At 37.8% G+C, this 13630-nt stretch overlaps 1 protein-coding gene across 1 annotated transcript; it reads right to left on the reverse strand.

Annotated features, from left to right (window-relative positions):
- Positions 1-1296: 1296 nt before the first annotated feature.
- Positions 1297-9260, reverse strand: LOC102082261 (CD276 antigen-like). Its single transcript, XM_019359806.2, has 7 exons — positions 9160-9260; positions 8709-9062; positions 3602-3925; positions 2489-2596; positions 1895-1927; positions 1659-1703; positions 1297-1449 (listed from the first exon to the last, which is right to left on the reverse strand). The coding sequence occupies exons 1-6, from the start codon at positions 9224-9226 to the stop codon at positions 1663-1665; spliced, it is 927 nt and encodes a 308-aa protein (XP_019215351.1). The 5' UTR covers positions 9227-9260; the 3' UTR covers positions 1297-1449; positions 1659-1662.
- Positions 9261-13630: the final 4370 nt, after the last annotated feature.

Raw genomic sequence — 13630 nt, forward strand, 5'->3', positions numbered from 1 at the left:
TCTTCAAATAATAATTACAAAATAATCAAGTCTTACAACTTTTGCTGGTTCATAAAGAATTCCAATTACCCTTTAGTGCAAAATTGACCAGTACCACTACTTATAACACCACAGTTCACCTCTGTGAAGTTAATAACCCATAAGTAAAAAAAGTAAGCCACTTGGAGATGATTAAGTCATTCGAGTTTGTTAAAAGTTCTCTGCTTCCTGCAAAAGACAGATTTTATTTGTAGCTCTATTTAGGAACAAATCCTTTTTTGTCCTGAATTGTCTCTTCAATTTTTCCAGTTATCCAGGAATTCCATTGTGCTGAATCATCAACAATGATCACAATGTCTCCTGGCATGAAGTTTCATCTTGGATTGCACCATTTCTGTCTTTGTTGCAGTTGTGGAAGATATTCCTTAATCTGCCTTTTACTGAATAAATCCAACATATATTGGACTTGTTTCCATGTGCGGTGAGCATATATGTCATCTTTCTGAAAACATCCTGGTGGTAGAGAAGGTGCAGTCTTAAGAAGCAACAGGTGGTTCTGGGTAAGTGCTTCAAGGTCATTTGGATCTGTAGAAGCCTTTGTGGGACGAGCATTCAAAAAGCTTCAGTTTCACATAAAGCAGTCCTGAGACCCTCTTCATCAAGACTTTGTACATTTAAGGTGGAATTGAGAATTTTTCTCACAGATCCTGTCTTTCCCATACACCTCCATGATGCGAGCAAGCTGGGGGATGGAAAGTCCATTTAATGCCCTTTTGGAGAAGTGTATATTATATAACAGTAAGGCCAACATTTCTTGACTGCTCTGTCAAGCCACAGATCCATCAGTTATTCAGGCTTTAGACAGTTCTACGTATTCCGTATCATTGTCTAAGTGACCTTAATATATATTTTGTAAAGCATTATAAAACCATACAAAGATCATTGTATGTCTGTATGTGTTGAGAACAACAGATTTACACACATACATAAACACATAACAACATGGTGCTATCCCCAAAATATTTAATAAACATGAGAAGTGGAAGTGAGAATAAATGCTGTTTAATTGCAAAGCAACACAATTACTGCATGGACACAACATGATTGTGTTATATGTATACAAACATTTCGTCAGTCAACCAAGTGAAATCAGAAGTCTTCCATTTCTAGTCTGGTGTGATTGTTTGTAAATGACTTGGCCTGTAATGGTTCCCTGCCTCGTTGATCTTGGCTTGATTCAAAGATGTTTTTTTAAGCTCAAGACTTCATATTTTTCATTCAGACTTCATTTTATATACAGAGTTTAAGTGAATAAAGGTCTTATGGGTTGTCTGCTAAACACACAGTAATACATGGTATGCCTGGTTATACACTGTGTTTGCAATAGGAAAATACAAATAGCGTAAATAGCGAATAAGAGACGTGTTGCATTAAATTGATACAGTATAATCATCCGGTGTGTGGTGCCTCCTATTGAGAGAGAAAGAAAAGGCATTAGGGCATTAGACCTTTGATATGTATTTGTCTTATACATATTTTGATGCATGTTGGCATTCTTATCGGTATATGGTGGCCTGTAAACATGTGAGAAATCTACAGAAAGATTTAACGTCACAATCTGAATGATGTCATAAAACCAAGTGTTATTAGTGAAATACAGATCACTTTAATGTACATACCTGCCTACAGATTCACTTCAGGTCTGTAAACTGCATGATGGCCAACTGGAATGATTTAAAACACTGTGTAAGATTTTACTTATATAGAAGTTCAGGACATACAAGTACAGACAGATATCCTGCTGTAAGTGTCTGAAACAGAAGTCTTGGCCTTGGAAAATTGGAAATGTTCAGTGTATTACTGGAGGAAGGAAGTAGAAGAGCAATAAATCCAGTATATCCAAAGATTTACGTACCCGTACGAGGTTCAGTAGAGCACTTCTGGACCTCTGTGAAAAAGAGAAAAAAAAAGTCACAAGACAGTATTTGGTAAAAAAAAAAAATAATACAGTAGATATCTATACTTGTATTTTATCACCTGTATGAGACAGCTTATGACGCCTATTAAGAAAAATTATTGAAAAAGTAACTTGATTAAACTTGATTAAAGTTTACAGTAGCCCCATTTAATCCAATAAAATAATAAAAGGAGTGCATTTTCCCATTGTGAAAAAAAGGTGTTACAGGTTTTTCATCTTCACTTTAGCATTTGCCTGTATGAATTTTCCTTCATGGAGAGCAACATTAACAGCTGAATAATGTGTTGATTAGTGGCATTTCTCAATGTTATAGTGCTTACATCTAGTGAGCACCTTATGGTAAGTTAAATTGTAAGGGAGTTTTTAAACAGTGGGTCTTGATTCTCATAAAAACTAAAATATTAAATATGTTCAAACATCAACAATTCTGGATAGTTAAATTTATTTTCTATATGTGATTCTTCTTAAAAAGACAGTTCATTTAAACAGGTATAATCCATCAGATAAGAGAAACGAGGAATGAGTACTCACGTTGAGCTTTCCATCTGCAGAACAACAGCACACACAGCAATCCTACCATCAGTGAACCAATGACCACCAGACGGACAACTATTTTGCAGATCTCTATCGGCTCTGGACCTTTTCCAAAAAAAGAAAAAGAATAGTGAGCTAATCTCTAAAATTAGGAAACACAAGAAAACATTATAATTTTTGGTCTTTTAGTTCTCCCTGTTATAATTTACTAAACTACATTCAATTTCTCTTTACCTGTCAGAGGGGATTGTAGAAATTGAGCATTTCCTTCATTTTGAAACAGTAATGTAGAAGCAGAGAGTAAAAAAGAAACAAAATGGCAGGCAATACTTGCAGTATTGTGACGGATAATAGAATTACGGATCGTGAGGAGAGTGCCTGGGATAGTTGGGTGGGGGAATTTTCTATAAAACAACAAGCATTAACCAGTCTGGTCTGGCCTTTAACACCAGACTGTTTTAAGTGCTCAATATGATGTTGGTCAGAAACATCTGTTTTCTTTTTTCTTTTTTTACATGTGAAAAAAAATTGAAATACAATTAATATTTTTTTAAATGTGTAAACCCTTTTCTGTCCCCCCCCCCCCCCCATTGTATATTGGTTTCTCTTCTTCTTACTTTTGCACCTTTGTGGTCCAGCTATCAGATTTCACTGTGCAAGAAACTGCACAATGACAATAAAAAGCTCTAAGTCTAAGTCTAAGTTTATTGTTCAATACAATCTGATGTGACACAAATACAAACTTATTCTACAGATGAATTCTCATATTTGATTGTATATCCCAGCAAATATCCCCTATCAGAGCCCTGGGCCAAGCACTGGAGGCACTGTGGGGAGGCCCATAAGAACTCCTCACTGTAGCTACTCTTCATGGGCTCCACATGAGCTTTTGTCATTAACTGTGGGTACCCACAGAATTCCCTCTTGGGAGCCCAAAAGGGCAAAACTGCTTTGGACCCTGTATGTGCACACTCACTTGAGATCCACATGGAATGTGTGGGTTTGCCCTGCTCACACAGCTGAACTACCAGCTGTGGGCATGGGCATGTTTGCTGGGAATATGATATAAGGTATCACGTGTGGTGCATAATGTTGTGTAATAAAGTATACCTGAAGGAGGTGTTAGTCTTGGTGGTGCTGGCATTTCAAATATGATCTCATCCTCTTTGCCTCCACTGGCATTGAACACAACACAGGTATAGTTCTGGAAAGTGGCTCCTCTAAACAAAAGGAGTCTGCTTGTGAGTTGAAACAAACCATCGTCTGACTGTGTCGCCTCCATTTCAGAGCTTTTTGTCCAGTCATTACCCTCTTCATCAAACCAGTGAAGTGTTCCCTTTGGGTAGCCTCCATGAGACTCACAGATTAGGGTACTGTTTGTATTTGGGACAATTTTCTCAGGGATGGAGTGTACAGTCGGAACACTGTATCTGGCTGCAGAGACAAAATGGAAAGACCAGTCACTGAGATGAAGATAACACCTGAATGTTAATTAAATTAAATAAGATATAATAATAATGATACTACTACTACTAATAATAATAATAGTATCTGGCTGTAGAGACAATGGAAAGCACAATCACTGAGCTGAACATTTCACCTTGATATCAATGAAATAACAAATATCTTAAAAACATATTATTACTATAATAGCAGACATGTAAAAGCTGTTGTTACAGGCCCCTGGCATTGGAAGATGTGAGCCAGCCTTCCTTCAAGCAGATTTGGGTGTGGTAACCCCCATAGACAATTGGCTGCCTGGGAATCTGTGGTTACCTCGAGGGAAAGTCTATTGGACCTGCTGAGGGATGCCAGACCAATTGGTGACTGATTGCACACCTGTGTCTTGAAAAGGCTGAAGAACATTCATTCCGGGGCTGCTGCTTTGGACTAAGTGTGCAGTCTGCCCTGTGTGAACCTTGTTTGCAAAACCTTGTCTAAACTGTGAGATTCTCTCGAGTACTACTAGTTGTGCTACGGCCTGTGAGGCTAATTTTGATTTGTTTAAAGTTGTTTTTGTATTGGTCGCTTGTTTGTGTTAAATGCCACTATTAGTTTTCAGTTCTCTGAGTTTTTGCTGTTTGTAATAAAACCTTTTCTACACCGATCTCCCTCGTGAGAATCTCATTACCTCCCCTGTCCCCTAGCAGAGCTGGGTCATAACATAAATGGGGGCTCATCCTGGATAGTTTGCACATGTTTGTGGAGACTGAATATCAGTTTTGTTTTGTTTTTTTTAAGTGGGTGAGTGATGGTTAACGTGTTCACCCTAAACACAGCTGAAAGCATGTTTCAGCTGTGCTGCCCTTCCATCAAAGCACTTTTTGTTGTTTTGCTTTGTTGTTTTAGTTTATTATGTTTGGTGGTTATCCTGGGTGGGGATACGCTTTAAAGTTTGGTAGAAGACTCTTGAGTTTGTGTTTACCCAAATGGAAAAGATATATATATATATATATATATATATATATATATATATCTTATAAAGTTTGTATCTGTCTTGTGTGAAACTTGTATAAAAAGCATACAAGAGTGAAAATAGATATAAGAGCCCTTGAAAAATTATATAAATGAAACTTGTATGTTTTGGACACTTACTAAAACAATATATGAAAGTAATGAGAAAGTGGCCACTTTCATGAGTAAATCATATAAACCATATATGATTCACTATATGAAGTAGGCCACATCTTATGCAAGTCTTTTATAAGTTTTTACTATTTCTTTTCCATATGGGTAAAGTTGCCTCAAGCCTGCTACGCCACTGAAGACTAGGAAGGTAAAGTTAGGGTTGTGTTATTGGCATATTAGGTTGTGTGTTAGGTTGCTCATAGTAAACCAGTGGCACCAAACTCTGCAGGAAATTGAAATTTGGTTGAGACCATTATTAGTTATGGTCTTATGGCTGAGGCAGGTAGGCCTTTTGAGTTGGCATAGAGTATGTACACCATGTGTGTACATCTAGTATATGAGTGTTTATGGATGCCAAATGAGGACGTGAGTGTTTTGTGCTGTGACCTCTAGTGTTGTGGAGAATTTAGCTAGTTTGGTTTGATCCCTTGTGAGTGTTGTTGGCCAGATGATGGCAGTAATGCTGTGGGGTGCTGAGCCACCCTTGATGTGATCATTGTGTGGACATAGCTCTCTATTTGTGGTTGGTCACTAGTATGCTTGCTTTATTGAATTTTGTAGATTAAAGTAACTTGTTGTGGTATAGGGCCACTTGTATGTGATCATTTGTGTGGTGGAGACAACAGATCTGTCACCTTCCTGGGTCTGTTGACCCAGCGTTCTGAGTTTCAGTTTATTTTGATGTTTATGGTATGTTTAAGTTCTTTAAGTTATCTAAGTTCATTTGCTTCCTTCATGTGTTTCATGTCTGTTTCTTATGCTGTTAAGTTCATGTAGTCATGTCTGCGTTTCATTATGTTTCCTATTTTATTTTGTAAGAGGTCCTGTGTTCTGTGTTTTGTTTTACTCTTTCCCTGTGGCCTTATGTTCATGTTGTGTCTACTGCGCCTTTCTATCCCATGTTTCAGGTCCCTATGTTCTTTCTCCTCAGTTGCTGTTATGTTTACATGTCTAGAGTTCAGTCAGTGTGTTTCCTGTTTTACTTTGAAGGTCTGTGTCTCATGTCAGTGTTTCTAGTTTTGCTTCCCTTGTCTCGTCCAGCCTGATTACACCCAGCTGTGCTCTCCTTCTGTGTCTCATTCCCTCGTTATCCCTCAGTGTATTTAAGCCCTATGTTTCTCTTTGTCAGTGTTGTAGTCTCCCTCATGGCTCTGTGTCCTTGTGTGTGTCAGTTTATCCTTCTCCCAGTTTAGTGTTTTTTCATGCCTTTCTGCAATAAAGCAGCTATTTGAGTTTAATTTTGTTGTCGTGAGTTTTGTGTTTGGGTCCTTTTTCTTCCTGCACACAGTCGAATTATAACAAGATCACTTGGTTGTGATTAGTCATTGTTACTTTCAGTTTGTGTTGTAATAGTTTGAGTAATTTTTGGGTTTGTGGCTGTTGTGCTCCTTTGTGTTGGTCACATGTTACCTTTTGTGTGTTCAGTGTAGCAACTTGAGATCCTCATGAAGGGGTATCTATGCTTAAAGATGTCAGCTAAAGTAATGTGAGCATTTAGCTTTGTGTGGTAAGACATCTGATGATGAAATGCTCAAGTTCCTATTTTTTGTGGGGTTTTTTTTTTTACTTTAATGGCCTATTAGAATGTCATTTGTAGCATGTGAACACTGTGCTTCTTCTAGTTTTTACTGTTCTTTAAGCTCCTAAGACCCAAACTTTTTCTTGGATGTCTTGTCTGGATCGCATTCCTGCATTTTGTAGGCTGATTTTCCTACAAAACACAACAAACATTAGCCCGCAAAGCCACAGTGAACCAAGCAGCATACCGCAACGAATTCAATTCAAATCAATATAGGACTTATTTGTAACCTACCTACATCAACAATTATGTTATGATAAATTACGTAATAACTACAACATAAGACTTACCTTTGTGGAAATACATGGAGCAGACTAACATGTGAGCTGGAGTGTTCTGAAACGTTATATTTGGTCTTTGAATTGCTGCAATCCAGGCCATCCGTCGGCTCGTTGTTACATCGGAAACATGGCTTGAACAATTTCTCTTCCACGATGTAATCCGATAAAAATCGATCTCTTTACCCGTCGGCTTCCCATGGCTGTCATGCGACCGGCTATTGCAGTTAATAATACAACAGCTTCTTGCCATTTTTTGTTTCTTTTTGTCACTGTGTGACTGTTTTCATGTGAAAGCCTGCGTGCGCTAGTACTGCTTACCACGCGTTCCCAGAATCCTTTGCGGTTTTACCCCAGAATGACGTCACATTTTCAATCTCTATTGTGGGACCCAGATTTGAAGCTAGCCTTCATGGACTCCACATAGGATTTTGTCATTATTTGTGGGTGCCCACAGAATTCCCTCTTGGGATTCCCAAAGGGCAAAACTGCTTTGGACCCTGTATGTGCACTGTATAAGAATTTCTTTTATTTATGTATTATTCACATTATTTTATAGTATGATGCCTTGGTGCCACTGGATTTTAGCATGTCTCACACTCATGCAGTTAGACAGATGGTGGGGGTCTGGTAAGGAAGTTGGGGGAAGCAGACAACTCCACAGGAAGAGTCTTTTGTCTCTTCGAGGACTCTGGGAGGTAGTAAGGGAGTGTGAACCTTAAGGTGTGAAACAGCTGTGTACTGCTTTTTATTCCTGGAGAAGGTATTTAACTGAGAGCCATGCTAGGCTCAGTGAGACTCTGCTGACTGTCTGCCCCACGATCATGCAGGCTCTCCACCAAGCTTGGTTTTCTGTTCTTTGTTTTGATTAAAGAATGTTAGCTACCGCTCACCACTTGTCTGCAGGCTTTATTTAAATGGAAAACTTCCACAACAGCACACTCACTCGAGGCCCATATGGGGATGTGTGGCTTTTACCTGCCCACACAGCCAAGCAGTTAACCCACACCTACCCACTGTGGGCATGGGCATGTTTGCTGAGATTATGATATGAAGTATCATGTGTGGTGCATAATGTGTGTAATAAAGTATACCTGAAGGAGGTGCTGGCATTTCAAATGTAATCTCATCCTCTTTGCTTCCACTGGCATTGAACACAGCACAGGTATACTTCTGGAAAGTGGCTCCTCTAAACAAAGAGAGTCTGCTTGTGAGTTGAAACAAACCATCGTCTGACTGTGTCGCCTCCATTTCAGAGCTTTTTGTCCAGTCATTACCCTCTTCATCAAACCAGTGAAGTGTTCCCTTTGGGTAGCCTCCACGAGACTCACAGATCAGGCTACTGTCTGTATTTGGGACAATTTTCTCAGGGATGGAGTATACAGACAAAATACTGTATCTGGCTGCAGAGACAAAATGGAAAGCACAATCACTGAGCTGAACATTGCACCTTGACATCAATAAAAAGTTGCGATATGTAAAAGCTGTCAACAGTAATTTTCTCAGGTCTAGTGCACTGTATTTAAAGAAAAAAACGTAATCACAAAGATGAAGATTGCACCTTGTTGTTAATTAAATAAAAGTAGTAGTAGTAATAGTAGTAATAATATGTAATAGCCATAGTACTTTATATGTAATTAAAAGATTAAAAAAATAATTTAATTCAATTTCTTACTTAAAATCTTGATTTAATAAGTCTGTGCTAAAATGTTGTAATATGTGTCAGTTTTACCTTGGACTTTAAGGGTAGTGACCATGCTGTTATCACCACTGTCTGTAATCACCATGCACTTGTAATATCCATCGTCTGCCACTGCAGTGTTGGTGATGAGCAGAGATACATTCATGTTCTTCTCGTCCCATAATGGTTCAGCAAACCTGTAACCTCGCTTTGGCTGGTCCCATTTCCCTCTATTAAAACCCAACAGGAGATCACCTTCATCTTCTGGAGAGGTCAGTTTTTTCCAAGCAACCGCACGGATAGTTGGATCAGGTGCATCTGTTGATGTTTTGACGACACACTCCAGCAGTGACTGTTGGCCATAGTGTCCCACATTTTTAGTTTTGCATTCTACTTTTATAAATCCTGTAGAAAAAAAAAAAAAAGCAAGATTAGTTTTGAGGTCACATGAGTACCAAACACCATTCCATGCTTAAAGTTCTCAGATTATGAATAAACTTACCACCACTCTTAACTGCATTGATGCAGAGGACAGTGAAAATGAATAAAAGAGTACCACCGGAGGCCATGTTTCTTTACCTGAAATGACTGTTAAAATTAACAGGCTCAGTTTGCAACCGTTTTACATCAAAGGGATTTTTTGTTTTTTTACAAATCAAACAAGAGGGTGCAAAATGCATTTAAGTGATTTAAAGTAAAAGCTACTTTTGCTACTCCCTTATCTAAGAGGAGCGAGAATGTGTAGCTCCACATATTGGATTTGGCAGAATTTTGTATCTAATGGTGCATCATGTCCTTCTTGATGCAATCCCCAAGTTATTTATGTCTCCTCTTGCACTCAAACCAGAGAAAATTGCGTGTTAGCATACATTTAAACAATATTTATGCTTCTGGTGAAACAGAGACAGTATTAAATGACTCTCCAACTATCCTAGCACTCCTTTTTATGCTTGCGTCACTTCCACACACGCTCTTTCACTAAACTCACCTCCCATTCTTTACGCAGAATGAGCAGATGTGGATAATTTCTTTGATTAAGATGGGTAGGAAGCAAAACCTTTTTAAAATAAGAGCATTTAAACTATACACAAACATGCATAAAACCATACTATACAACCAAACCGATACAACACACAGATTAAAACACTGAAACTACTTCCACCCCGTAACACATCCAGGTAATGAAATTACATTAACTGTTTTTCTGTCTGTCTGTCTGTCTCTCTCTTGTCTGTTTGCCAGGCAGAGGTGTTGTCCTGTCAGAATGCAATGCCACGCTCCCCCCTTTTTATTTTCCCAAGACAGGAAACAAAGTAGTCACAGTCATCGTAATTGACTGTATTTCAGTTGTCATTTTAAAAGTATTTCATGTAAGACAGTTCATAAAAAGAAAATGACTGGTCAAACCCGTCATCATAATATGTATAGACTCAGAAACAGAAACCTAAGAGTAAGTGAAAGTTCTAAAAAAGGTCCCACTGCCACTGAGAGTACACCTCTATTTCTCTGGTATACTTCTTTAAGAGGCTGGCCAAGGTTGTGAGTCTTTGCTTTGCAGTTTCCAAGGCCTCACCCATATGGAAAAGAAATAGTAAAAACTTATAAAAGACTTGCATCAGTTGTGGCCTACTTCACATAGTGAATCATATAAGGTTTATATAATTTACTCATGAAAGTGGCCACTTTCATATATTGTTTTAGTAAGTATCCAAAACATACAAGTTTCATTTATATAATTTTTCAAGGGATCTTATATTTGTTTTCACTCTTGTATGCTTTTCATATAAATTTCACACAAGACAGATACAAACTTTATAAGATTTATATATATCTTTTCCATATGGGCAGGTATGGACAGCTTGCTGTACTTCCTTCTGCAGCTCCCATACCTGGCTAACCTCCGTCTGTTCTACCTTGAGTTTGACCTCTGGTTTCCTTCTCCATGGAGGGTACTGCTCAGGGGCGGATCTAGAAGGGTGGCATGGGGTGGCAAGTGCCACCCTAAAATGATCCCTTGCCACCCCAAGTGCCACCCCAGTTTAGCCTATGACAGTGTTGTTTATTAAAATAAGATAGCATTAACACTTTGAGCGTAGATACAGCCAACAGTGAATATAAATGCTAAAACTGAATATATTGCATAGTGTTACCCCCCTCCACCATTAACGAATGGTTCAGCCCATAGCATGGACCGGTGTTGTGCCCAAAAGTGATTGTCTGCCAGAAACTGATTGCTGTCCGCGGGAGCGCGCGCAGCTGCTTAAAGCGGCAGCGCCCGGATTACTTGCGTTGCCAGCTACTTCCGTGCAACTGATATAACATGTGTGTGTGGGGGGGGGGGAACCCCAAACACATTTATGCCTTTGTTATTAGGCAAAGGTATGCATTTATGGAACTTTAACGTTTCTTGTAACCGAATTGTGACGCTTATCAGAAGGTTGCTTTCAGTGTGTAGCGCAGTCACGAATGACTACACGCATCACGATGGAATAATTAATGCCTACAGGTTTAGTATGTCTACTCTCGTTGTTCATATTTGTTATAAGACTGTCGAATAGTAGTTAAAACAATAAAGACCTATTGTGCCAGTATCACCATGACTCTTTCTTGTTTGTGCAGAATAACGACTGAGAACATGGCATTTTAGCGCTACCAAAAAGTGATTGTGGCCTATATCTTGCCACTGAAACAATATTTCTGCTTCAAACTTGCTGCATGTCATTCAGAAGGGTCATATGTGAAATATTATATCTCAAACAGTCCCTCAGAACTGCTAAATAACCATTAAGGGAAAATAAAACTGATAATATGCAATTTCCAACCTGCCAAAAAGTGATTGTGGACTATAACTTGTCACTGAAACAATATTTCTGCATCAAACTTGGTGGGTATCATCCAAAAGGGTTATATGTGACACATTATATCTCAAACAGTCTCTAAGGACTGTTGAATAACTTTTAAAGGAACATTAATACCCATAATATGCGCCTGCCAAAAAGTGATTGTGGCCTATATCTTGTCACTGAAACAATATTTCTGCTTCAAACTTGCTGCATGTCATTCAGAAGGGTCATATGTGAAATATTATATCTCAAACAGTCCCTCAGAACTGCTAAATAACCATTAAGGGAAAAATAAAACTGATAATATGCAATTTCCAACCTGCCAAAAAGTGATTGTGGACTATAACTTGTCACTGAAACAATATTTCTGCATCAAACTTGGTGGGTATCATCCAAAAGGGTTATATGTGACACATTATATCTCAAACAGTCTCTAAGGACTGTTGAATAACTTTTAAAGGAACATTAATACCCATAATATGCGCCTGCCAAAAAGTGATTGTGGCCTATATCTTGTCACTGAAATACTATTTCTGCTTAAAACTTGGTGGAAGTCATTCAGAAGGGACATATGTGACATATTATATCTCAAACAGTCCATTAGAACTGCCAAATAACCATTAAGGGAACAATAAAACTCATAATATGCCATTTCCAACCTGCCAAAAAGTCATTGCCGCCTATAACTTGTCACTGAAACAATATTTCTGCTTCAAACTTGACTGATATCATTCAGAAGGATCATATGTGACACATTCTGCTGCAAATTTAAATCAAGCCTTTATTGGACAGTGCAAAAAATGTCAAATTTCAAATATAACACAAAAAAGGGATAATGGCCAAATGGAAACAGCTGGGAGGAGATATGCATAAACAAATTCGGAACAATAAGTAATACTAAAGAGAAAACAAAAGGTAAAAAAATGTAATTCCAATACAGCACTTATTAATTGAAACTAAAACAAAAAAAAAATAACAATAATATCCAATTAAAGAACAAACCACCAATTGAAATAAACTAACAAACATACCAGAAACATTGGGTATAGCGGAAGCTGAACACCAGTAAACCATGAAACAACATCAAAGCTGAATTTTAATGTTGTTAACAATACAGAAGCACACACAGCAACACAAACATAAATGAAAGAATAAATAAATAAATAAATAAACAACTAATAAATACTATTGGAGACAATGATACAAAACACACATTTCAAAGCCTTAGAACAATTGCCAGAAACTCTAACTGGCTGACCAGCATGCTTCACAGACAAATTTGTTTTCTTTGCTCTTGCGGGGCTTCTTTGCACAGCTCCTGTGGTACCACCGTGGGCAAATGTCGCAGCCAATCTGAATTAGACAAAACAAGGTAACACAAGTATTATGTTAATAGTGTTATATAAATAAGTATTTAAATAACAATTCTGCAAAATACTCAGATCATAAAGCGGTCCACCATTTATTACAACTACAATAAGTCGTATGATGTGTGGTCTGTGACATCTTTAAAATTATATTTTTGTTTCGTGATTATTTTTTTTTTATCATCTTTTAAGCTCAATGGGCTAAGGACATGTAAAACATAAGCATTTACCGATTGGGTGTCACCATCCTGGTTCCCACAATAGTGGCATAGGTCAGTCAGGTCATCTTCAACAACAAGAAGCAAATACTTTACTTTTAACAATAATGAACTCCGTTTGCTTGACTACATAATAAGATTATAGCAATAAAAGAACAATGTTAAAAACACGTTCAAGATAACAGTTTGTAGTTTACTATGTAATTTATATTTGTAATGATACCTGAATTCTCAAGAAGACATATTGCAATCTGTTGTCTCAGACTTGCAATACTTGAAGCAGAGTTCTCAAACTCTACTGCAACATCTTTTAAGATGCACTCTGCAAACTGTGAATAAAATATATAACAATGCAGTCATTATTTCAAGTAACATTTGCTATTCAAAAAATTTGAATCATATTTATTTTTAGAAAATCATAGTAAGTGCTTGTGTTGAACAAGAACGAGGACAGAAATGGAGACACTGGAGGAGAAGGAGCAGAGACTAGAACCAAAAGCAAGTGGTTTTATTAATGCAGGTAAACATGAACAAAACTCCAGCAA

This window comes from Oreochromis niloticus, linkage group LG6, assembly GCF_001858045.2.
Source record: "Oreochromis niloticus isolate F11D_XX linkage group LG6, O_niloticus_UMD_NMBU, whole genome shotgun sequence".
Lineage (NCBI taxonomy): Eukaryota > Metazoa > Chordata > Actinopteri > Cichliformes > Cichlidae > Oreochromis > Oreochromis niloticus.